The 25,956-nt window shown below is 31.0% G+C and overlaps 11 protein-coding genes across 11 annotated transcripts; 1 reads left to right on the top strand and 10 right to left on the bottom strand.

Moving 5' to 3' along the window:
- Positions 1-30: 30 nt before the first annotated feature.
- Positions 31-1,857, bottom strand: APC4 (anaphase promoting complex subunit 4; the record flags this gene model as incomplete). Its single annotated transcript, XM_004179725.1, has 1 exon — positions 31-1,857. The coding sequence occupies one exon, from the start codon at positions 1,855-1,857 to the stop codon at positions 31-33; it is 1,827 nt and encodes a 608-aa protein (XP_004179773.1).
- Positions 1,858-2,208: 351 nt separating this feature from the next.
- On the bottom strand, positions 2,209-4,521 carry TBLA0C04560 (SKN1/KRE6 family beta-glucan synthesis-associated protein; the record flags this gene model as incomplete). The annotated part of the gene is made up of 1 exon (XM_004179724.1): positions 2,209-4,521. The coding sequence occupies one exon, from the start codon at positions 4,519-4,521 to the stop codon at positions 2,209-2,211; it is 2,313 nt and encodes a 770-aa protein (XP_004179772.1).
- Positions 4,522-5,969: 1,448 nt separating this feature from the next.
- On the bottom strand, positions 5,970-6,728 carry TBLA0C04550 (uncharacterized protein; the record flags this gene model as incomplete). Its single annotated transcript, XM_004179723.1, has 1 exon — positions 5,970-6,728. The coding sequence occupies one exon, from the start codon at positions 6,726-6,728 to the stop codon at positions 5,970-5,972; it is 759 nt and encodes a 252-aa protein (XP_004179771.1).
- A 1,621-nt stretch (positions 6,729-8,349) lies between these two features.
- TBLA0C04540 (uncharacterized protein) lies at positions 8,350-9,753 on the bottom strand (the record flags this gene model as incomplete). The annotated part of the gene is made up of 1 exon (XM_004179722.1): positions 8,350-9,753. The coding sequence occupies one exon, from the start codon at positions 9,751-9,753 to the stop codon at positions 8,350-8,352; it is 1,404 nt and encodes a 467-aa protein (XP_004179770.1).
- A 1,266-nt stretch (positions 9,754-11,019) lies between these two features.
- On the bottom strand, positions 11,020-11,688 carry TBLA0C04530 (uncharacterized protein; the record flags this gene model as incomplete). Its single annotated transcript, XM_004179721.1, has 1 exon — positions 11,020-11,688. The coding sequence occupies one exon, from the start codon at positions 11,686-11,688 to the stop codon at positions 11,020-11,022; it is 669 nt and encodes a 222-aa protein (XP_004179769.1).
- A 338-nt stretch (positions 11,689-12,026) lies between these two features.
- MAY24 (May24p) lies at positions 12,027-12,449 on the bottom strand (the record flags this gene model as incomplete). Its single annotated transcript, XM_004179720.1, has 1 exon — positions 12,027-12,449. One exon carries the CDS (start codon positions 12,447-12,449, stop codon positions 12,027-12,029), a length of 423 nt encoding a protein of 140 aa, XP_004179768.1.
- A 264-nt stretch (positions 12,450-12,713) lies between these two features.
- On the bottom strand, positions 12,714-16,637 carry CAF130 (CCR4-NOT core subunit CAF130; the record flags this gene model as incomplete). The annotated part of the gene is made up of 1 exon (XM_004179719.1): positions 12,714-16,637. One exon carries the CDS (start codon positions 16,635-16,637, stop codon positions 12,714-12,716), a length of 3,924 nt encoding a protein of 1,307 aa, XP_004179767.1.
- Positions 16,638-18,554: 1,917 nt separating this feature from the next.
- PEX4 (E2 ubiquitin-protein ligase peroxin 4) lies at positions 18,555-19,052 on the bottom strand (the record flags this gene model as incomplete). Its single annotated transcript, XM_004179718.1, has 1 exon — positions 18,555-19,052. The coding sequence occupies one exon, from the start codon at positions 19,050-19,052 to the stop codon at positions 18,555-18,557; it is 498 nt and encodes a 165-aa protein (XP_004179766.1).
- Positions 19,053-19,642: 590 nt separating this feature from the next.
- TBLA0C04490 (MARVEL domain-containing protein) lies at positions 19,643-20,203 on the bottom strand (the record flags this gene model as incomplete). The annotated part of the gene is made up of 1 exon (XM_004179717.1): positions 19,643-20,203. One exon carries the CDS (start codon positions 20,201-20,203, stop codon positions 19,643-19,645), a length of 561 nt encoding a protein of 186 aa, XP_004179765.1.
- A 1,779-nt stretch (positions 20,204-21,982) lies between these two features.
- Positions 21,983-24,391, top strand: TBLA0C04480 (uncharacterized protein; the record flags this gene model as incomplete). Its single annotated transcript, XM_004179716.1, has 1 exon — positions 21,983-24,391. One exon carries the CDS (start codon positions 21,983-21,985, stop codon positions 24,389-24,391), a length of 2,409 nt encoding a protein of 802 aa, XP_004179764.1.
- Positions 24,392-25,266: 875 nt separating this feature from the next.
- On the bottom strand, positions 25,267-25,935 carry SYF2 (Syf2p; the record flags this gene model as incomplete). Its single annotated transcript, XM_004179715.1, has 1 exon — positions 25,267-25,935. The coding sequence occupies one exon, from the start codon at positions 25,933-25,935 to the stop codon at positions 25,267-25,269; it is 669 nt and encodes a 222-aa protein (XP_004179763.1).
- Between the last annotated feature and the right edge of the window lie 21 nt (positions 25,936-25,956).

Genomic DNA, 25,956 nt, shown 5'->3' with positions numbered 1-25,956 from the left:
TGTTTTTTTTGAAACCTTTATATAGATTATCTAACACCCTTCAATACTTTTTTCTTTGATATTCAGTACAAATTTTTTCGTAAAGACGCTATCATTATTACGAAACTCTACTTGTACATCAAATTCATCTTCTTTTTCAATAACAAACAAATTACTATCATTTTCAAATTGTCGTTTTTCTACATTTATCTTGGTCTCTACCACTTCTTGCCGTCTACTTCCTAGTTTCACTTCATTTTGACAAAAGATATTTTCCATATTACAATTCAATAATCCAATTTCATATTTCATCTCACCTTGCATCTCGTACTTTATTATATATATAACCAAAGTAGACTCTAAACTCATCACCTTTTCCATACTTAAAAGCTCACCTTCAGGATTACAAACACCCAAGATCGCACCAATATTCTTACGATCACCAATACTTATTGCCACACTCAATGCAGGCTCTACAAAATCTTGATTCAGCAGATTCAAATTCTCTTGAACCACTTCTAGTTCTTTTTCAAATTGAGTTAATTCAGTCACTCTATTTGGCCCTCCTCCCATGCTCCACTCTAAATACTCCACTATATCTCTACAATTATTTACATTTTTGACCAAAATATTACCACTAACCGCCTCATCTTGAACCACACCCCTAACATTCTCACTAAACCAATGCAAAAATTTTTCAAACAATTGTTTCTGTAATTGCAATTGCTCTAACATCCTTAATGCTTCTTTCATAAATCTCTTGGCAGCATGCTTAACATTTTCTATATAACTACTATTCAGATTGACCCCTCTGTTATCACACCGATTCCTTACAATCACATACTCTATCAAACCTTGTAATCTTGCAACTAGTATCATAAACCTCTCGCATGCAGGTATCACCATTAGTGTGATGATATCAACTCCTTTCTCGTAAAAAATACCACCTAGTGTAGCCCATCGCGTTAAATTTTTAATCCCAATCGTGTTTCGTATCCATTCTTCCAATTCTGTAGAGATATAACCAGATACTAGCATAGTGATTAAATTTTCCATCATCATCTCTTGTGTTGCTTCACCTTTAACGCTCGTTAAGAACTCGTTAAACGGTGTCGACATATTATCCTTGATAAACATGATATGTTCTTTTAAATATTTTAAGAGATGATTTATTCGAATAAAATGATCCACTAAGATCTCATTCCCCTTTAATTGTAACAAGTCATGGCAATCAATCATTCGAACTGTTAAATCTTGATAAAAGCAAATAAAACAATTATTTTCCCCCTTAATTATCCCAATTGCTCTTCCACTAGTGCTATTAGATGGGAAAGGCAATTTCAATTCACCATTCAATATAAATGTAAACGAATCATCCACTGAGTGATGTAAAAGATGTATATCTAAAAATTCATTCTTTAAACTCTCTTCCTTTTTAGCTCTCCAAGTAGAATGTGGTGGGAAATAAGTCCCAGGACAAATTTTTTCTTTATCTCTAATAATCTGTATCAATGTGGGCATATATAACGTTATATCGGAATCGAAAATATCCTTCTCATTATCATTAGGGAAATAATATCGATCCCAAATCCCTGCATCTACATTTGGTTTTCCCCCATTTAACATTGCTAATAGTCTCGAGGTTTTAATACCATCATATATCATCACTGTACCTCTTTGGAAGAAAATCGCTACATAATTGCCAATGTTATTTTCCCATTGATAATATATGATATCATTTTTGTTACGAATCTTATAATTGATAATTATAGATTTATCTGCTGTTCTAATCACTTTTAATCCACTATCACTTTTACATAACGTTAAGGGAAGCGTTGGATTCGATTTAGGATTCTCTATAAATGATACACTTGACATGATCAGTTTGTTTTTTTTCGTTTTTTAGTCTTGCGATGAGTATTGCTTAAATATATATACATTTATGCTATATTTTTTCATACGCGAATTATTTTGTGGAAAACACTTATGCGGTATGATCTACACGCCATGTACAATACGGTAACAATAAAAATCTTATTAATGCAAGTATATAAAGTAATATCTAACTTAAATAAAGAGGGAAAGCACAAAAGGCAAAAGGGCAAGGGAAAAAGGACAAATTAAAAGCATTGTTATACTCGTATTTTCGTCAAAGAATATATCAATTAAAATTAGTTCTAAAAATTAAAAGAACCGTTATGAGATACAAGAGTTTTGTATCATGGTTGTTCAACTACTACCACTATCTAAAGAATATTTTGAACTCTTGCAATTACCAGTTAAAATATTCTTGGGCATTTCAAAACCAGTACTACTCCAACTTGTTAGATTTGGATTAGTATATGCCACTATATGATCTTGAATATAATCATAAGTTGGATAATCCTTTGGATCACATGTTATAGATACAGAGTTATTTGGTTGATAAATTCTAACATAATCAATTGACATTGTGACAGGGAAATAAATAGATTGCCAATCAATATAAGCCCAATTATTAGAAATACCTAAATTCATAATAATTGACATTGGTTCTTTAGAAATTCTTCTCCAACCAATATTACCATTAGGATGTAATGCCTTGGCATGAATTGTAAATGTTGGATTATCACCAACAAACCAACGGCAATAACCTTCTTCGTCATCATTCAATAATTCAATGGCGTATTTTTGATAATAACCAGCTTGAGGACCAAATTGATACCATGTGGTATTTAATGTAGATACGGCAGAAACGGCTTGTTGAAAAGGTCCACCACAGTATGTGTTCATTGTGGTTACAGTAAAATTATAAATTTCAACAAAATCATAATCTGGAATATACCAAATATCGAATGGTGCGATTTGCATTGATTGAGATGCAATACCAACACCTAAAGTAGTATCAGCTTCACCTTCAATAATATCAATTTCAGGAGCACCTCTACCTGTACCTTGATTTGGATGATCTTCACCATCACATGTACATACACTTAATCTTTGACCAGGTAAATATGAGATACCATCTGGAGAACTTTGATTTGGTGTAATACCTGCATCACATGAATCATAAGCATATGGCCAAACACCTTCAGTGGAAGCTAGAAAACCTGGTCTTGCTAAATTACCCATTGTCCATAAACCAGGCCATAACCCAGTAACACGACCATAATTAGCTAAATTAGCAGAAATTTCAATGGCACCTTGAGTAAAACATAACTTATTCCAACTTTGTACCATACCTGATCTATAATACAAATCGTGATTTTTATAGGCATCCATTCTTAATTGTAAAGTACCATTTCTTGTAATAGAAGCGTCTGGTGAATACCATTCCAAATCCTTAGTAGCATCATAATGAATATCTGGTGCAGTCCAATATTGATCATCACCATCATAGAAAGTTCTACCTTCAGCATTGAATTCATCAGAAAATACCAATCCCCAATATGACCCATCCCTTGCCTTTCTTGATCTAGCATTTTTGGGAGTATCAGGGTCTACTAATTCAGTTCTAATAGCAGCTAATTGTGGATATTCATAATCAGTCAAATATTCTTGTTTACCATGTGCATAAGTTGAATTGCTTGGAATATTTGTTGGACGATTAACAACACCTGTAAAAGTTAATGCAGGTAACACAACAAATATACAAACAGCAGCAATTAATAAAAATAATAAACCAACACAACCACCAGCCGCTCTTCTATCCATACTTCTAATATCATCAGCCAGTCTATGTTTATCTAATTTGGCTTCTTCTTCTGGATCTGGGTTATGCAAGTAATCATCATCTTCATTTTCTTCAATCAATAACGGGAAAGATGAAGCTGGGTAACCACCAAAAGGTGAAAAATCGTGCTCATTATTATTACCATTTAATGAAGAAATATCAGATGTAGAACCTAACATTGGAGAATTTCCTCCAAATGTAGCACTTGTGGGAAAAATAGATGATGAATTACCATTATAATAACCATTGGCAAGATTTTGGGATGATTTAGAATTACTAATCAGAGGGTATCTATCAAATTCTGGTGGGGATAAAATATCGTTGTTGGTGACACCATTATTATTGGAAGCATCCACTACAAGAGCTGATTTCCCTTGTAAATTTGGAGTCTTTGTAGATTCAAGATTCAAATAACTTGAATTATTTCTAGCTATGGCGTTTGTATTTAAATATTCTTTATCTGAGTCCAATAGATTCAGATTACTTCTTGAATAATAACCTTGATAATCTTGAACATTCGAGCTCATTCTGCTATCACCTTCATCATCATTATCGTGATATATATGTTGTACTACAGGTTTAGAACCATTAATTATGTTACGATTATTATGCATTAATGAAGTTTCACTCAGATCATCTTCATTTTGATAGTTCCCAGAGTATGAATCATATTCTTCATCGCTTCCGATGAATGGATTTTGGATAGGAGTTTGGCCTTGAGCTGCAGGTTGTTGTGGAGTAGCAAAAATGTTTTCTACTTCGTCTTCATTATCGTGATATCTATGAGGATTGGAAAATCCATCATTTGTCAGTTGTCTTCTTGATGACATTATGCAATGTAATTAATTAATATTGTAATGGAACAATTAATAGGATCAGAAAAAAAAATATGTGTATATAAAATATAAGATATTTTAAATTAAAAAATAGGACGTTTGGATGAATTAGAATGTATAATCTTGAGTTAGCTTGTAGTTTGAAATAGTTAAGAATACAGAAGTCACTTCTCTGAAATCAAATGCTCCACTGTGTACAACGAAAATAAAAATTTCTGTTATATATTGTCAAATGGTTTAAAACTTGGCAATTACAACGAACAAAGTGACGTGGGTGAAGGTACGGTCTCTTACAACTGATCAACAAAAAAAAGTAAAGAAAATATTCAAAAAGAATGCTACAAATGTTTATATTAAAAAAAAAACTGAAAAAAACAAAATTAATTATACAATATGTAAATAAGAATGGTGCAACTTCTTTTTTGTTAAATAATGACTTAAGCATGATAGAGTTGTCATGTCAGTACCCAATAATAACAGTTCTGTACTTAAAAAACTTGAAAAACACCAAATGTGAACATTTTCGACCGATGGAGCTAGTTCTTGAGACTACCGGTAAAGGAAATCTTAAGGCTTAATTCTAGTAGTTCAGTTAGCACAATAATGTGGGTTGCATCACGAAAGTATGCTACGAATAATATTGGTAAGATTGGCTTAATGTCAAACTTTTCCATCAATAATTAACCAAAATCGAAGTTTCTACTTTGGCGTTTCTTCTAGTCTAGTCTTAATTTAATTAGATGCCCGAAAAAGTTTTTCAACTTGGAACTGTAAAAAGATCGGAATAAACGCCAAATTTTTAATGCGACTACAAAAACGGAAAATAGTACTCTTATTTCGGAAAGTTAGTATCAGAACTCGTCCGTATCTTGCCAAATTTGGAAAATATTGGAGACGCGAAAAATGTAGCTTCGAAAACAGGAAATAATGGTAAAAGATAAAAAGAAAAAAAAAAAAAAAAAAAATAAATGACGCGTAGTTCAGAAAAATTGGCGTCCAATGCAACTATGAGGCTGAGGTAAATCTGATTTACGATAAGATTATTATACAGAAAAAAAAATATAGAGAATAGTAGAATGCCGAACATAGGAGAATAATATGTAAGAAATTGCCTATTAATATTGTAATTATACATTTAAGGGTTACGATATTAATTTCTAAATTTATAGGAAATTATTAGACATCTTACAATTACAAAACAAGTAATAGGCAGATATACACTCTATAGTGTCTCTACCTTAATATTGGAGAGTCTATATAAAATATTCTTGGTTGATATTTTGAAACCAAAATAATATAAAAAAGATAAGAAAATAGTAAGCATATACTTTATGAGGAATATTTATTAAAAAGCGGTATTTAAATTTAAGTCAGAAATGACTACTTAAAATGTTTACAATAGCATACAAATATATATATATATGTGTAGTGATACATTAAATTTATAAGTCTTCAATGATAGAACTGCCCCTTGGAGATCTATCCAAGGATTTTCTATAACGATCTACCTCTTCATCATCTACATCTTCTAGTACAGGAGATTGGAATCTATTTTCATACTTGGGGGACTTTGGAGAGTTTGCTTGATATTTTTCTTGTTCTTCTTTGAATTCTCTTCTTTTTTGTAAAACATATTCTCTTAATCTTTTCCTTTCTTCATCTTCTTTTTCTTGTAGTCTTTGAGCTTGGACTCTTTCTTGTTCCAATCTTTGTGCTTCTTTCATTGCATTTAAAGTTGCAATATGTTGTTGAGTTTGACGATCGATCATATCATTATAAGTCTTTTTTATTTTCTTTTGAGCTTTTTGTTGAATACGGTATTGCTCTTGTTCTTGTTCTTGACGTTGCTGTCTTAACCTTTGTTGCTTTAATTGGGCTTCCTTTTCCAATTGTAAAAGTATTTTTCTCTCCTCTTCTTCTTTGAGTTTTTGAATAGCAGCTTGTTCTTCTTCATACTGTTTTATCAATTGTTGTGCTTTATAACGTTCTTGTTCAACTCTTTTTTGTTCAATCCTTTCCTTAAGTTCTTTTTCAAGAAGATCTAATCTTGCTTGTTCAAGTGCTTGTTTTTCTTCTTCAATAGCAGCTAATCTTTTTGCTTCTTCAATAGCAGCTAATCTTTCCTGTTCCAATCTCTTCTTTTCTTGGTATGCTGCTAAACGGGTTTGTTTTCCTTTGCAGACGTGCTTGACGAACTTCATTTATACGTTTTAATTTCAAATCTTGAATTCTTTTTAATTCTAATTCTTCATGATTAATGGAGTCAGTTTTACATTTATTATTAATTAATCTTACTTTCAAGTAAGCAATGGAATCTTGATGGATATTCAAATCAATTAATTTCAAATCACTAATATTATAATTGATTAAGTTAAAGGTTTTTTCAAAATTATCAGATTGAGAAATAATTTTTAAAGAATTATTATCATTAATTAATTCAATTTCATAATCAATGAATAAATTTTTAGATAAGTTTTTTTAAATTTAATTAGATTTTCATTGGATAAAAAACTTGATGAAACTGGTAGATTGTTTGGCAAAAGTTTATAAAGGGTTATGATTAAGTCATTAGAATCTTCTTCAATAGCATATTTAACTGTTGGAATGGAAAAGTTTTGAGAGGTAATTGCCTGAGCATATGCTTGAGATCTGCAAGGGAAGCCAGCTTGAGAAAATGCTTGTGCAGTAGATTGAGGTTGGAATTGGTTATTCAAATAGTCAGCAAAATTAAAAGTTTGTTGAGGTAATATGGCAAACATTGTATTTATTTGAATAATTGGTAATATAAGAGTGTTTGATTTAGTTATTTTGTTTGTTTGTTTTTGATTGATTATTTTACAAAGAAGTTTTGATTTAAAGGATACTTTCTCAAGATTACAATTTGAAGGGTATTTATACTAAGTTGGCTAGTTTTTAAGATGGCCAAAAACTCAATAAAGATTTCATGTGACCCCTACTCAGATACTCAAAGCATGTGAGGTTTCATTTTTAGTCATCTATTCTATCACGTTCTTAAATGTTCTAAATATGCGGGGAAGCAAAGCAAAGCAAAGCATAGCCGAAATAGCTGTATATTTTTTTTTTCATCAACAATTTGCTTAGAAAGCAAGAAACTCCGAGTTTTTTCTAGAAGATTCTGGAAAACAATTTCTAAAAAAAGTAACTCCATGATTAACAAATATCTCCGTTCTAGTTTCTATTGTAATAAATATTTTCAAAAAAAACAGATTACATAACCAGATAATAACCCAGATTATGAAATAATAATCAACAAGGGTATTAAGTTATTATCATGATTAGATTCATATTAATAGATAGCTTAAATTTCTACTCGTGTTGGGCAATTACTATTGTAATAACAAATTCCATACACTGTACTGGGAAAAGAAATAATATATTTATGGAGACTTTTACAAAAATAGTAAGATTCCTTATTTACAATTACTTAATCTTGTCTTGTACCTTCCCCCTTATCTATCTTAAAAACGTAGTCTGTGTTTAGTCTTTGAACCAAGATTTACGTTGTGGTATTTCTGTAATCTGGAGAAATTTTGACACAAGATAGATTGTTTAAAAAAAGGTAATATTGAAGAAATGGGTTTCAATTAATTAAGAATGTGGTATTAAGAATTAATTATGTATATACATATATATGTAGGTATTAGTATGTATATGTGAATATATATATATATATGCAATGCAAATGAATGTATCGATATGAATATGTAAACGTAAATTTAAATGTAGTTGAGCTTTAGTTGAAATAAAGCAAGCGTGTGAGTATGTATGTTTGTGTGTGAAATTGGTTGCATTTCTATTTGTTTAACCCGTAGAATATTCCATTATATTACAAAGAACGCCCCTCCATGTGACAAACCTTAATATACTTCTTAACCATTTTGGTCTAATATTATAAAGTAGGACCCCACAATTATCACCAATCAAATCGTTTCTTTCTGCAGTTAACCCGTTGCCTCGTTTCAAATATCTTCTCGCTGGACATCCATGATTGAATGGTTTCCAAGATTTAATACTTTGACAAAGAGATTGTCTTTGTAAATTCTTAAAGAGAGGACCGATAGGACCATCAATATATCTCCATTGAGCAGGACACCATTTCTGTCTTGGATCTTTGGCTGGCAATTGTTTATCCCCCCAAGTACCTCTATAGAGTAACCAATTCAATCCTAATTCCGAAGTTTGATTATTCATTGGTTTAACAGATTTATTCCCGTCATATATATAAGAATAGAAATTCAATGAAGGATCCCATAATGGACCCCTATCAGTAAAATCACTCAATGGCATAAAGAAAAAGGGAACATCATGAGGATGTTGACCTACAGATGCATAATTTGCATGAGTACCTCTTGCACTAAAAATCAAAGGTCTTTCAATGACTTCGGGAGTTAATTTCCCATCTTCGTCATGTCTTAATTTTTCCAATTTTTCAATAGCACCAAATTGATAGGCTGTTCCACCGGAATGTGCACTTAACCAAAGATACTGTGGTTTCCCCTTAAAGAATCTCACTAGGGAATGTTCCCAGTCACCCACATGAGACCCCCATGGACCATAACCCATGATATAGGGTCCACCATTCATTGGGTAGAAATAAAACCAGAATGCATCGACCCAGCCGTTCCCCTTATCGACAACAAACAATACCGCTGGGGCATCTTTCAAATAACCAGTACCATATTCTGGTTGTTTCCCCAATAACCAAGTAGGGTCTTTGTCAAAATCATCAATGGAAGTCATATATAGGGAATTGCTCTCTACTATAGTCTCATTATCATCGTGAATCACTTTATAAGAAGAAGTCAAATTTTGTAAAGATAATGGTGTATCTATGATAGAATTCCCATCGGAATCCTTTAGAGTAAAATGTTTGGTGTATTCTTTGATATCATCGGGGAAATATGTTTCTTCGGAATATAGATGCACCAAGGGACAATTATCGATGACATACGAAGGTATCTTTGAAATATCTTTGTGTAACGATCTATTTTCATCATTAATCTTATCTGGTGTCAAGATCGGTGGTAAGTTTTTCTTCAAATTGAATGGTTTTATCTTATTTTGTTCTATATATTCATTAAACGGATCATTATCGAAATGATTTAGAATATTTTCATCGATATATGGGATTACTAATGCAGATGAAAAATTTGGCAGTATCCAGATGATACTGCTGTAAAGAAGAAATGCCAGCGTCACAAGCATAGTGTGATAAATCGATATAAATATTTACACGTTTTTATGATATTGTGCCACAATACTTTTCCTTTTTCTTTTCTATCCTTTCCTTTTTAAAATAAAGTTTTTATGATTATTATAAGATGGTTGTGTGACAATTCTTTAAAAGTAAGATTAAATAAATAAGAATAAAATATATATATATATATATGTAAATGAACATATTATTAATAATACATAATGAAAACAAGAAACGACATCTAGGAATACAAAAAAAAAAAAATATCTTGTTTAGTTTTCTATTGGTCAGCAAATGATGTATTCCATATATGCCGTGAAAATCAAGACCCGTAAGAAAAGTGAGCTAGAAGAGTCCAGAGAAAATCGCCCAGTCATCCGCGGAATGGGACGCGTAGTAATGCATTACAAACCGGTGTCCCAATTAGGCAAATACCCTTACCCACTTGGATCACGCCATCACGGAGTAACTTCCCGGAAAATCCACGGATAAATCCACTGCACCGATCCGGCCACTCCGACACCCCTGACAGAGAATGGTCGCAGGAATAGCGCATCCCTTTCCGGACGCGTCACGTTACGCGTTTAGAGTATTTTTCCGACGGATGGACAGGAGTAATTACTCCATAGGGAAACATTGTGAGTGAATTTAGATCGTATTCATCACGCTATGTTTTCCTAATACAGTAATCTGAACGTATCTAGAGACCCGATTTCATTTCCTAATTTGGGTAAATGATTTAATAATTGAATGTCTTTTTGTGTAATGAACCGTTTTTGGTAATCCTAATATTGAAGAACAAGAATGCGAATTTAAAGCCGCGGATATAAGAACTGTTGACCCAAAATAGAAATTACCCATTAGGGCAGATCATTAATCGGCGTTAGGGTTGTCTGGGTAATATAGGGTAACGAAAGGGAAATTTCGGTGGTCCTAATTGGGGCATAAATAGGGAATGCATTAACAATGAGACTTCAAAGGGTTTAAAAAAGAAGCAATGAAATTGTTAGAGAGCGAGAGTAAAGGTTATATATTTGCTTGTATATATGTATATATATTGAAGAATTACAAAGGCTTCAATTTGATCAACAAAGTAAAAATAAAAAAAAGAAAAATATGAAGACGTATAAGGAGAAGGCAATTAAAAACAATAGATATAGATTAAAATTAAATTATAAAAGGAGATTGAGAATGTGTAGATTTGATCTTTTTTTTTTGAATTATTTTCTTTTTTGTTTTATTTTTATCGTAATTAATATTCATATATTCTTGATTTAGAAAATACTGTTAACTAGGTCAGAACCTAAAGTGGCACCAGCACCGAAAATAGCGGCGTTACCTAGCTTGCTACCGAAATTCTTCAAGTGCTTGTGTTCGTGGTGCTGTTTAGCAGGAGCTTGTTCAACAACAACTTGTTGTGGAGGAGCTTGATACGCTTGTTGTTGTTGTGGAGGAGGAGCTTGGTATACCTGTTGTTGTTGTGGGTATGGTTGTGGAGGCATCATGCTAGATTGATGTGAAGAGTGTTTGGAGATATGATGGTCGTCTTGTTGGTACTGTGGTGGGGCTGCATCGCTTCTAGATTTTTCATTGTTACTACCTGAAAATGCAGGCCTCACGTAATTAGAAGGGAATACACCGACTTTACCATTACATTTACCTTTAAACCATTCTGGAGAAGGCTTTTCAGTAACCAAGATCTTATCACCGGGCATCAACTGCAAATCACCATCTTGTTGTGGATCGAATTGGTAGATAGCCTCAACCCATTCTTCATTTTTGGAGGAATTGGATTGTTGACGGCTTGGGACTTCAGGGGCTCTACGTGGTAACAAATCATGGATCTTAGAGTAGGTTTTCTTATCAATCGCATTACTTTTTAACAGAAAATCCAATTCAGTGTCGATAGTGCTTAATGATTTATTGATTAATGAGCTAGACATGTTGTAAACGGCTTTTGTGTAGTGTATAATGAAAGAGTCGTATAAAGAAGCTATTTAGGTTTGTTTATATGTCTCTATTGCTTTCCTTTGTTTATTAGATTTAAGCTTATTTTTTCTTATTGTTTTATATTTCTATTTTTTATTTGTTCGATTGTTTGTTTTCTTTTACACTTTTTATAAAATGCCGAATTTCAATTAGAATTTTTAACTTTCATTTACTTTTTAGCACTGCCCACTCCCCTACGTCATTTTCTCTGAAATTTTCGATTATTTAGTCACTTTAGGCAAAAAATGCAGATCCACGTGCTAATCACGTGCCAAGCTTTCCCATTGTGATATTACATTGTCAAATTACTAATTGGAAAGCTTTGTACAACATCAAATAATATTTGAACAACAGCACAGCAGAATGGAATCCATGTAGACATCTCAAATAACCCAGACGTATATATAGCACTTATCATATATCCCATAATGGTTCCGGCAACCATACCTTGAACTGCTCCACAGAACAAATAGATGAAAATTATCCATATACAACCAATTTTACCTCGATGAGATACACCAGCAATGGTTCCTGTTACGCCGTAAAAGCATTCATTTAATATAACACACCAATAGATGGAAAATTTCCAAATATCTGTCGTATCATAAAGAAATGATGTATTATATTTCTGATTATTGATTGGCCAATATAATGATGGGAATGGTGGTGTCACGTATCCAACAGGAATATCATTATTTGTAATAAAAGATTTCATAATTTTACCATCGAAGATAGTAGTAACAAGTTAATTATTCTTATATGTATATTGTATTACCCTTGTTTGTTTTTGTTTATTTGTTTATTTATTTATTGATCTGTTTATTTTAATTTTTTTTCATAGAATGATGGAATTAATTAATAGTTCGGATTCGCTTATATTGCATGTCGGCTCAGATTACGATTTAGGAAATTACATTCTCAAGTTCATAGTGTATATAGATAGATACATATATATATATATATATGCTTACATATAAATTTACATCTCGACATCGCTAGCTGTATCATTGTAATCATATATTTGATCATTCCATTGATTATATTCATCGATGATATTGATAGGAATCTTAAGAATCTTACCATCCTCGTAGATTACTTTACGTCCAATGATTGGAACTTCTTGATGAAATCGGAATTTTTTCAAATAGTTCTTTAATGTATCAATAGCAGTATTTTCTTCTTTATTAGTATGCGACATCTTGGGGAATAATTCAATCAATTTTTTGTTAAATGAAGAATTAGAATCAACCTTGGAACTCTCGTCCATTTTATCATTGTTGTCTTTGGAGGTTTGATTTTCAATAGTATTATTGTCTTGATCGAGATCTAATATCAAGTTATTATTAAAATTATTATTATCTATTTGGTTATTTGATATAATATCTTTAATTTGGAAAAATAATTTCTTGGCTTCAGGTATAATTGTTATCCAATTCATTAATAACGTTTGTAATTCAAATATACTATCATCAACTTCAATCTTTAATTTATTATTATCAAGAAATGCTTGGATCATAAAACATATTAATCGCATTAACCCAATAGAATATAATGAAATTTCATCTTCATCTTCATCCTTATTTATGTTGTCTTCATTTGAATTGCTATTGTCATTACTATTCGGATTATGTTTTAAATTATTCCTTTCATTGAAATGGATGGCTGCATTGGTTAGAAATTCTTGAATTAACATTTTTCTCTCAATTTCTGATAATTCAATATTTCCTTGTCTAGAAAATGGCAATTGTAAATCAAATATTTTTGAATAGTCATTTAATAACATATTAACTAACTCATTTTCATTTTTATTCTCAAGCTCATTCACATTGCCCTTAGTATTGGTATGTTTATCTTCTGTAGCACCATTTTCTTCAGATGTACCACGAAACCCCATTACTAATTCAAATATATAGTGAATTACTGAATGGCTCAATTCTAAATGAGTGATAAACCAAATTAACACCCTTCTATATCCATAACACATAAGCATTTCATCCATTAATCGAAAAGTAACTTCATAATTCAATTGCATCATTCTTTCAAATGCAGATTCTTCACACCATATTTCATATATATCATCTGGTGTAATCTCAGTGATAATTTCTTTTTCATTACCATTTTCTATCCTGTTTTTATTGTGAGGTAATTTTTCATTTTCAACTCCGTCTTCATTTTGTTCCATAATTTCTTTCACTTCTTTACTAACTTGATTATCTGAAAAAATAATTCGATCTTGCTCATTCTTAACGGATGATGCAACTAATCTTAGTAATAAATTGGAATCATCTTTATCTAACTTCATATTTGTTGCTTTTAACGTTAATTGGAAAACAAGATCAAGATTAGGCTTTTCAATAAATTCATAATTCAAATTGTAATATAAATTCATCCCGCGAGGGGTATCTCTCCAATCTTTACCATTATAATCAAAATCAAATATATTCTGATTGTTTTTGTTATTAACTGAAGATGGATTATTATTTAAATTACTTGTCCTAACTGCATGTGGTTTATTGAAACCAGTAACACGTAAAGACTCCATTTCAGTTGAAGAAAGTTGATCCTTTGTTAAATTCTCAATATTTTTCCTAATTACATCTTCATCATCTTCTGAATTTGTTCCATTACCTCCCTTTCTAGAAGAGTTATTATTCAATAGTAATGCTATCCTTGATTCTATGCCATTACTACTACTATTACCCATGTAATTCTTATCAGAAATCGATGTATCTTTAATTTCATCGTCGCTAAATATACAATTACATCTCCTATGGCAATTCATCTCACGTAATTTTTGTTCCAAATAATTTCTAATTTCTCTTTCATCATTTTCTTCATTATCTGGTATAAAATTACCGTTATGTATCTCCTTCAGCATTTCTCTATTTTTAAGGGTATCTGTAGATGTCTCATCATCCTCTCCACCCAAAACATTGGGCAATGTATTATAATCTTCAAATTCAAACATATACTTAACGTCTTCATCAAATCGATCACCTGGCTGTAAATCTGAAATTAGTTGCGTGACGTGCTCTAGATCTCCAGTTAATGCTAAAATCGTAGAGGCATGCGATCTAAAATCTGTATAAAGTGCACCATTGCACAGTTTTCTACCATAAGGTGACATAAATGTGTTCAATGATTCATGTTTAAAATCATGAGCAAAGGCATTGACATGTTCATTTAAAATAGTGGCAATAATTGATCTTAATGCAGTTGAGCTACGAACCGTTGCTCGCACAATTAACGGAGTATCAAAAGTTTCATTTTCTTCTTCTAATCGATCAATTTCAAGGCCTAATAAGATAGTACATGATAAGTTCTTCCAGTGAGATACCATTGAAGATAAAAATGGATTTAGTTGGATTGGTAAATCTTCATTTAATTTGTATATTGTATATGTAGCCAAAATATTAACCATATATAATAATTCCAAATCTTGAGTATTAAAGCCTCGTGGTAACCATTTATGAAGTTGCGTTCTCCAATGAACGGATTCATCACTATTATTGATGGAGTTTAAAGTATTAAAATCAACACAATTTAATTTCTTCATTACTGAATTAATAATTTTTTCCATATTAAAACACACTAAGAATTTCCAATTTGTACCATCCTCTGCAGAAGAATACCTATCTAATTCAGGTTTAAGAAAACCTAGGAATAGCTGAAATAATAAGTCAATTGATATAATATTTTTATGGTTTGGCGTAGGTTGTGTCAAGGGATCCACTAAGGCACAGAGTAATTTAAATTGTAAATGTAATAATGGAGAATTATAATATTTATCATTGTCTCCAACATTCAAAATTTTTGCTAAAATGTCATGTCTCTTGGAAATGTGTGCCATTAAATCAGGATGAAGTATACCATGATTAATATTGTTTTCAAACAAATTGAAGGAAAGAGTATGCTCTCCCATTGAATTTTCATCCATTAAAAGGTTTAAATCTGCTCCCTCATTTTCATTATGCATGTTTGACTTCGTTGTGGATGACGATGATATATTAAACAAAGAATTAGAAATCTCTGCATTTAAGGTAAAATTTTTATGCATATCAAATATTTCCAAAAAATTGTTGATAATGTCAATACAATTTGTGATTGTACCAAAATTAGTTGTATCTTTAGAATCGATAAAATCATACCATAAACATTTATTGTCATTAGTTAGCTCGAATGATTTATTGTAACTTGAAATAATGTTATTAAATAAGAGTGGATCAAGGTTTGTGTGTAATAATGAGATTAATAATGGTGTAGATACATGTAAGTAGTCTAACAATAAATTGTAATTTTTATCCATCAGTAATGTATTATTATAAATTGAAAATAATTTTTGGCTGGTAGCATTATTATCGTTTGAACAAAATCTATCGTTTAGCAATAAAAATTCTAATGGTAATTTCATGACAGGATCAAAAAACGCATTGTAATTTAATGGGAAATTTGAATTTTTTAAAATAAATTTGGTAAACTTCAATAAAGTTATTTTATCATTTCTCCATTTCTCTAGTAGCTTTGGATGATGAGCCTGTTTTTTTAAGATATTTGGTTTAGCTATAATATTACGTGTAGCAGTAGCATTCCTAATAACTGTAGTGTCCAAATTTTCATCTTTATTGTGTTTGCTATCGACAGCGGCAGTAGCAGTGGTTGGAACTAGATTATTCTTTTTTTGCTTATCATTTGTAAAAGATTTTAGAGTAGATATAATATTTAACACAGATAAACCACAGTTGGTGGTAAACAATGCTAAAATAAGTGATTCAAATAATAAAGAATCTAAATATTCGGAGTCAGGTTTAGCATAATCAATGAGCGTTTCTAACAATTGAATATTTGGTTTATAATCAATTGGTAGTGAATCCCTCAAATCAGAAAGTTTTTTAAAACTATTCATCTAATAATAGGTGGATATCTTAAAACAATTATATATTAATTATTGATATTTATGTATTCAAGTAAGATAGTCAATTTTTATTCATCTTTTGCCTCATAACTAGCAATTTTAGCCTCTTATGTAGATCTAAGCATATAATTAAAATTTAAGTAGAGGGAGCCTGTACTTCGCGCGAAGCATGCAATATACGAAATTTTGGTTTGAAAATTTAAAAAAAAAAAAAATAAGAAATCTAAAATTCTAGTAAGTTGTATACCATTAAAAAAAAAGTATCACGTGCACGCAATAGGGTGATAGTTTACTTAATTTAAATTAAATAGAATACGTACTAAAACAATATTAGATCCTTTCACATTATTATTGAGATTACTTAGTTTAGAACCTGGAACTTTTGCAGTAGTTGTAATTGTTTTCAAGTATTTAAGGAGAATACCTGAGCAATAGCGATAATCAGTGCTTGGACAAACAGGGGAGAAGGTCTTGTAGATTTCTAAAGGAGTAAAATATGCATAATTTGAATATGTATACTTGGATTTTCTTCCTATTCATTTCATATAAGCTTTGTTATTTGAGGTTTTAGAAGTTACTTCAAAAACAACTTACGCTAGAAAGGGGTACAAATTCCTAAACAGTTCATTTTTATTTCATTCTACCTGTTTTCATTAAATTAATTTATACTTGATTCTTGGTTTGTCAGTAAGATATTAATTAGATTATTAGTTTAAACTTTCTTTCGAAACTATATGTAAAGTATAAAACTGTTCAACAGGAATTAAGATTAAAAAATTTTCAGAATGATTTTCTCTTTAAAGCCAAGTGAATTTCTCTTACTTATACTTGTTATCTTTATATATTTGAAATTTTACCTGGTTTTTGCACTTACATAAAATCCTAGAGGAAATCAATGTAATTGATCCTCAGAAACACTTTTGTCTACTGTTTTCAATACTTTTTCATATTAAATATATATTTTAACATTCGTAGATTTGGATCAGTTGACTGGATTAGTCACTAGATAAACTCTATATGTTATATATAGTCTAGCAATCATATTGCTTGTGTCTTCTAATGCACGACTTGTATGTTACCTAAATTCTATTCCAAGTATAATGTATTTTTGGTCAACTACAAAAAAGTGCACGCCTCTCCATATTCCCCTCCATTCTGATCTAGCACGTGGCTAGGTAAGTAAGACCTATTGTCGGTAATGGAAAGAAAATTAACGTTGATTTGTTTTAAAATTCATTTGATAGATGGGCATCGTTCATAGTGTACAGTAATTTTCGTTCCTGATACTATTGGCAAATATTAAACATTAAGTAAAAAAAAATGCAGATGGTTTAATCGATTTCATGTTTTAGCTTTATCGTTTCGCTGATTTAGACTCATTTCATTGTGGACATCAAAGTTGCCAGAATTTGAGACGAGCTAAACAATTTCACATTATTATAATTTTGTAACTGGGCCACTTAGTTTAAAGCTATTAAGATATAATTTTGAATATGCGAGTAATATGGCAGGGTAGTGATAACGAACATCAAATTGAGATATAGCATTGATGGAAACTTCAATATCTACTTAAGTTTCTGTATAAATCATTAGTTATTTTTTATAGCATTCGTGAAAAAGTGATGTTGACAAGGATTATCAATCTTAAAATCAGCAATCCATAGTTTCCGAAAGTATCGATATTCTTATCGTTATTATTAGATTCAAAACAAACTATCTTACTTCTGCCATCTTTTAAATTAGTTGCAATATCTATATTCATTAATATTCTTCTTATAAATAATTGAGAATATCTAAAATTTCTTTTCAAATATCTTTTAGATAGAATCTTGATGATTTTTTTTTTATAAAAAAAATAACTAATTAATAAAAGATTAAAACGAAAGGCATGAAAAAAAAACGAGTAAATTAGATTTCACAATCACATATTAGTTCTGGTTTAGGAAAGTTATACAAATAATACTTGATTAAGGAATTGTAAGCTTTTGAATCTTTCAAAGTTAATAATCTTGATAGATCAATATTTAGTGGAGATGAAGGATCAGGGTATGCTAATAATTGAATAATTGCCTGAACTGAATATAATAAGTTCCAAACGGGTGACCAATTTTCGTTTTTTAAAATATTTAAACAAATTTCTCCAGTTGTGAAATTTACGTTACAATGTGGTGGGATGGAATTTTTGTTAAATTTTATTACAGGTGGTATACTAGGATACTCAGTCGGTATATGAATCTCTAACAAGAAACTTTTGTTGTGATAAGGAGAATCCTTTGGACCTAAAATGATTGAATGCCAATTTGATAAATCAGAAGTTGCATTTGAAACTGGATGTAAAGTTGTCATATTATCTGGTAGAGCATTTAGTTTTCTGATATGGTTATATTCTTTTATAATTCTGGACATATTAGAATGTAATTGGCGATATATGTAGGCTTATAAGAAATATATGCTAACCCTCGTACTATCGCTATTTTTTACCTTTTTTAAAACTTTATAGAGAAGAGATTGATTTTTAAGCGTCAAAACACCCGTATTCGCATGTGTTTTTGGCGTAATGCCATAGATAGATATTAAGGGTTGGTGCGAGATAAACCTTGCCAGGTTTAAAAAAAAATATTCAACAAGAATTTATGATGGATATTGATTAAAAAAAAGATTTTTGAAATATTATAGATTATATAGGATATTAGAATAGTAAGAAAAATAAAAAAACTATCCAATTAGATAGAATTAAGTATAAATTAGTAGTATAACAATTAAGAAAATAGTGATAAAAATATATGGATAGATAATCATGAATACAATTCTTATGATATCGTTTATAAAAATTTCCATTGAAATATGGAAAAAGGAAAAGTAAAAATATCGAAAGAAATAATTAGAATATTGTTGGTGGGATAAATGAAGTTTATTTTTTTTTTGTTTTTTATTCAAGAAATTAGTGATTTAGTTTTGTTTTTTTTATATTTATTAAGTTATTTATTTTTTTCTGTTTAAATCTGCTGGAATGCACGTCTACGCATAGCTGAATTTTGCTGAGTGGCCAATCTTCTTCTTGAATTTCTAAAAGAGGCTCCACCTCTTTCCTCTGGTTTAAATAATCCATTTTCCCACATCAATAATGATGATTTCACTAATTGAACCAAATAAATGAAAAACGAGAAATAATAAAAGGCAATACTTGCTTGAGCCAATCTACAACGTTCAGTAGACCCTTGAGTGATTTTGTTTGAGAATAAATAATGCTTGTTTAGACATGAATGAGTTCTTATACCAACTGATAAGACTGTTCCTGCAGTAAATGTGAAAGTGAAATTTAGAAAATCAAATGACCATAATAAAATTGGCCAGGCAAAAGGTGATGGCCAGAAATTAGCTGGAATTGCATAAAAGGAATCTGTTACTAATGCAAAAGGTGCGGCAAACATACAGTAATTCACTCTTGGGGAATGAGGTCTTTTTTCACTTTCAATTAATTTACCAATCATCCCAGTAATAATAACTAGGAAACAGAAATTGATAATTCTTAAGACATTAGCCGTTCTTGAAAGCATAGTTACGAAATAGCAATATATTTATAATTTTTGTTTTTTTCCTAAAATAATATCTGATAATATACTTTTTGTACTTGACTGAAGAGAGATTATGACTGATTAAATTGAAGAATGATTGGCTAATTTATTTCAATATTGACGTGCCAACAAAAATACAAAAGACTTCTTTCTTTCTCTCTATCTCCAACTACTATACTGCAAATAAAAGAAAGTTAGAGAAATATATCTGAAACAAGAAGAGTAGAATAATATGAATATATTTAAATAATGACAAAAAAAAAAAAAATAAAAAGCATTTCGTTCAGTGCCTAGTCTTGGCAATTCAGTATTACCTGCTGTGTCCTTAGTGTATGTGAAAAAAATGTTATATATTGCAAGGAGTCCTGTTGTAGATGATATACGCTATTGAATTATTTCTATTTGCAGTAAAGGGATACGAAATCCTATAGTAACGCTCTCATTGCTTAAAGCTTAACACTTTAAGTAGTAATAAACACATAGTATATCCTAATCCACATAATATTACGAGCATGAATATTACTTCTACCAGTAACAAGTTGTGACCATGTGTATTGTAATAATATTTTTTAAGCAGACAAGCACAGCCATACAAACACGTTTTGTTAATATCATCAATCTTCAATCATGAGTATCCCTAACAATGGCCTCCCTTTTTAAGATGTCTTTTCCGTCTCTTACCTTGACATTATGTTGTTACACCAATATCCATCCATTTAACAACAAATAATAAAAAGAAATTTACCCGATTATCAGTCATCTGATCGACACTCCTTTTTAGGAAATATCTCTGCTGGGCAGCCCTGTGTGTACCCCTATACCGCATTCGGATAGCTTTTTCCAGGACCTTTAACATACGAATATTCAATACCGAAACAGGAAACAGCCGCATTGGTCACCAATCCCCTGTGTCCTATTCTGGAAATGTGATTGAATGCTCATTAACATTTTCGGCACAGAACACTCTCCTAAAATGGAATAGAAATATTCTTCGTGCCCAAATGTGTCAGCCATATCCGTTTTAGGCTATCGGAGCTACTAGGGAGTCCCGATCGGTACGCATCGCTTTCTGACCAAAATGGGATAGTGCGGGGGGACTGCGACCATTTCTATACCACGCCAAAACATGATGTCCTACAGGATTTCTCTGGACTACGTAAATTTTTACGCGACGCCCTGAGACACGCTGCAGAGAGAATGCCGTAGAACAGGAAAAAGAAATCCAGAAATGACGGCACTACATGCTTGTCTGAGGAGGCTGCTGAATAGCGAATACAACTTCATCTTCTGAGACTCGCCAAATAGAAAATAAGTAATTCTAAACAATAGATAGAAAGGACCAACAGGGCAAGAGGACCAAAACAGACATCAAGATTTTCAGGTTAAGGATAATCCCAACGTTTCAGAAAAGACCAAATTAATGTTTTAGTTTGTTCATTAATTGGGATTAATTATGATTAATTCAGACAATATATAGTTGCCCTTGGACGCTTATATATTAGAACTGTGGCTATCAATACTTATTTTTTTGAAAAAATAATAGAATAGAATAAAATAGAATAAAATAAAAGTAAAAACAAAAAAGAGGAAACAATATTTCATATCCATTTCTATCCTGTTTCTTATTTTCCAAATTTCATTAGAAACTATTCGCCCATTGTAAGAAGATATCTATATCTGTATCTATCTATATCTTTATATTGAGCTGCCGAAGAAGTTAAGATACAACTATATCTATCCTCAATATCAGTAATACACACAATGCCGTCTAGTCTATTGTCTAGTAACAGACACTCGAAAAAGAATAAACTTCATCATAATAGTCATAACAAAAAAAGGAAAAATGGTAACACCGACTCTGTGGAACCTTCAGATGTCCTTCAAACTGCCATTAATTCACATACATTGCATGGTAAAGGTAAACAATACAAATCCCCTTTTCGTGATACTCAGACCCCAAGTAATATGAACGTTGCTTTGAAAAAGAAAAACCATAGATACCCAACAATTTCAGCTACTTCACCTTATTCAAATATGACACCACAAGATTTAGGGTACAAGAATATTCACCCAAGTACCAAGAGAGCCAAGGATATTCCCTTCCCCGTTTTATTGATAGAAAATGAAATTAGACAGGATAAACTATTTGCTCAATTAACAGAGAAGGAATCACAATTGGACTATTTACAAAAATCGCAAAAATTAATCAAGGTTGAGCCAATTGGTCAACGACCTGTTTCAAAAAGCAAGCAAAAGGATTCTAAATTAAAAACTAACACTGACAAGCCAAAAGCAACGAAAAAGACTCAGTCTTCTATTTCTGATAAAACTTCAATTGCAAAACTAGATGCTCCTAAAGGGAAGTTGAAAAAGGAAGCCAATACGGAGGAGAAACCTGATATTGGCTCTGAGTCTGAACCAGAATCTTCGTTTGTAGATGCAGTTTCAGATCAAGATATCACGGAAAACTTGACAAGAAAATCTGATGGTCTAGCCCAATCTAATGTACAAGAAGATGATCAAATTGATACTGAAATTGAAGATGATTCGCAAGATGCTCAATCATGGGTTCCCTCTGATAATGTAAGTGTTGCTTCATCCACAAGTAGTTCTTCAATTGGTGAAAAACCAATGGCTTTGGATTTGGCACCAAAAATTCATACCGAAGTGGTTCAAGTTTATGGTGCAACCACATCTACTAACTCCAAATCAAACTCTAATACCCGTGAGCCCACTCCTTCAAGATCTACTTCTTCTTTCTTTACTGTTTTCAAAAGAAATTCGAATCGTGATCAATATTCCAATTCGCCCTCTAATCAAAGAAATGTCAATTCAAATTTAACTAATATTAAGACTAGTACTCTAAGAGAAATGAATAATGTGATAAATCCAAAGGCCACTCCAAAGAATCCAGAATTGTTGGTTAAAACAAGATATAATAATAACTCCATAATTCTTTCTAAATCAGTTTATGATTTAGTTAATTATAACATTAAAGTTCATAATAAAAGGGTGAAGGATTATATTAATGATTCAAATATAAAATATAAGGAAAAAAATGAAGAATTTAATAATTCCATAAATGAACTTGATTTGAAGATTAAATCGATTGAAAAAGATATTATTGATTACAAAGCCAAGATTGATTCATTAATGAACGATAATGTAGAGAAAAATGATATCGATATTGAAAATTATCATGAAAAGATGTTGATTAAGAAAAACCAAATTATTAAAAAGAATGACGAAATCACTTATATCCTACAAAGTTCACCACCAACTGCTGCAATCTCTTTGGATACAAAAGATGCTGTTACAAAGCAATCTGATTGTACACCATTGATTAAAGATTGGAAGTCAGAGCAGTCAAAACTAAATGAACAAATAGATTCAAAAGTAAATGTAATAAAGCAATTGAATAAAAATTTGGCAGATGTTAAACAAAAAATTACAGAATTGTCTGAATCAGCTAAACCAGCACCACCTCTGTCTCCAGTTAAAAAACTTGTATCATCACCAACAACAAATACAAATACAAATGTAAGTTCTAATGCAAAGGCAACTGCAAATACAAATACAGCTTCAAATGCAAGTATTCACTCTGGATCATCTCGTTCAACAATAACTATAAACTCCAACGATGAATTAGGTGGAGATTTAGAAACAGCAATCAGCACTATGGATCAACCTGTGGTAAATTCTCGGCAATTAAACCCTAGTAGTTCAACTCCTGCCCCTATACCAAAGACACCAATAAACACAGAATTAGAAAAAAGCATCAAACTGCAAGTATCAAATAAATTAAAAATTAAGGAATCGTTAAAGAATGAACGTTTGAATTTAAATACACTAATTTCGCGATTAAAAGATTTAACAAAAAATTATTCTGTAAAACTGAGTTCAACTTTATCAAGCGCTTCTTCTATTAATTCGATGCCAATCAATAGTTCTTCTGAAACGTCATCATTAACTGAATTAAATGATGATACCAATATAAGACGTGGAACAGCCCATTCAATTGCAGTTAAACAATTACATCGTTCTACAATTCCTGGAAAGTATCAGCAACTGATCAAAATCATGGTCCTTCCACAGTTAGTGTATATGCTTCTGCAGATGATGGTGATGAACATCCTTCTATGTACGATTGGGAGTCAGAAGAAGAGCTGATTTCTGTGCCTAATAGTAGCGCAAAATAGGAACCACAGATGTTGTGTTATTTATGTACTTTGATAATATTTCCTATATTTGATTTGATTTTATTTTACTTTACGTTATTCAAAAACTATATAATTTACCTATAGATTAGTTTAACAAGATTTGACTTTATGAATTGTCAGAATTATATGAGATTTGTATTGAGTTGGGCTATAATATGTCTCTTATTAGCCTTAAAGCAAGCGATCAATTTCATAGAATTTTTTATTCTCCTATTGCAAGCGTTAGTGAATAGGTGGAGCCCAGGGCTTTTTAGTTTAAGACCTATAGTATATTAGATACTATTTGATAGAATCGTCCTATTAAATGAATGGTAGATTATTGAATAAGCATGGGTCCCATCGAAATATTAGAAATTATAAGTAAATTATAGTCATAGAATTAGCAAAAGCTAATGTGATGCTCTGTAAATGCTACAATAATCTGAGCCCATCGTTGATAGATAATTCGATTGTTGAACATGGAAACTCATTTTCAAAACTTTATGTTTTACAGGGAAAATAGTTGAATGAACTATTATCCTTAAATATATTAACAAACTTTTCTTGAGCGTTGAAAGGATGAGCTGGTCGATAGAAAGCATTGCATGTATCTACATCTATTATAGGCATGAAGATCATGTCATGGCATCTTTCTATTATATCAGGATAACTAGTGACTTAGGTTCTTGTAATTAGCACATATTTCAAATAACATAGAAGAAATTCAAATAATTATCTCAATGTGCAGAATGTTGCATAAAATATTCTCATTAGGTTTATTGATGCAAGTTGAAGAATGGTCACGTTTGATGAAAGGATGTTTTTTTATTGTTTAAAAAATCATAATCATATATGATCTATCGAATTGCTGAGCTTTTTCCATTCCCTAGTTAATTTCTCATTAAATTCTTGATTTTTTGTATTGACGTGCCCACTTAATGTAGTAGAGTAATTCTTTCTCCTTTCACCTAAATGTTTATATAATCTATCACTTTTAGTCTTTAAATTATTAACTAATTCTTCTACCAAAAATTTATCATCTTTAATAACTATCTTATTAGATTCATTCCTGTGATTTTTAATAATTTTCCCAGGTTTATTGGATTTGTTGCCTGAGTTTGTAGCACGTAAAGCTTTATTTAGTTTCCTGATATCTTTATCGTAAGTTCTTTTTGCAAGGCTATCCAGTGATTCGATTTGGTCATCTTTAGAATTAGTCTGAGATTCAGTAGTGTATTCGTTTTGTTTTAACTCCCAATCTTTATACTCTCTTAAAGTGTAATTCATCAATTTAGATATTCTTTCTTCTTCTGAATGATTTTTACGAGCATTTTCATCATTAATTGGTAATTCATCTTTATCAAACTCGTCTGTCATGCTATAAACCTTAGGTTTGTTGTTAGTGGCAGACTTATCCCTAAGAGATGTCAAAAAATGTTGATTATTAATTCTAGTATTCTCAGCTTTTTCTTTTAAAGTTTTCCATGATGTTTCTAGTTCATTTATATCATACATATTTAACTATGTGTTGCTGCT

This window comes from Henningerozyma blattae, chromosome 3 (assembly GCF_000315915.1).
Source record: "Henningerozyma blattae CBS 6284 chromosome 3, complete genome".
Lineage (NCBI taxonomy): Eukaryota > Fungi > Ascomycota > Saccharomycetes > Saccharomycetales > Saccharomycetaceae > Henningerozyma > Henningerozyma blattae.
Note: the sequence above shows the minus strand (reverse complement) of the source record. Positions and strands in the feature narration are given on the sequence as shown.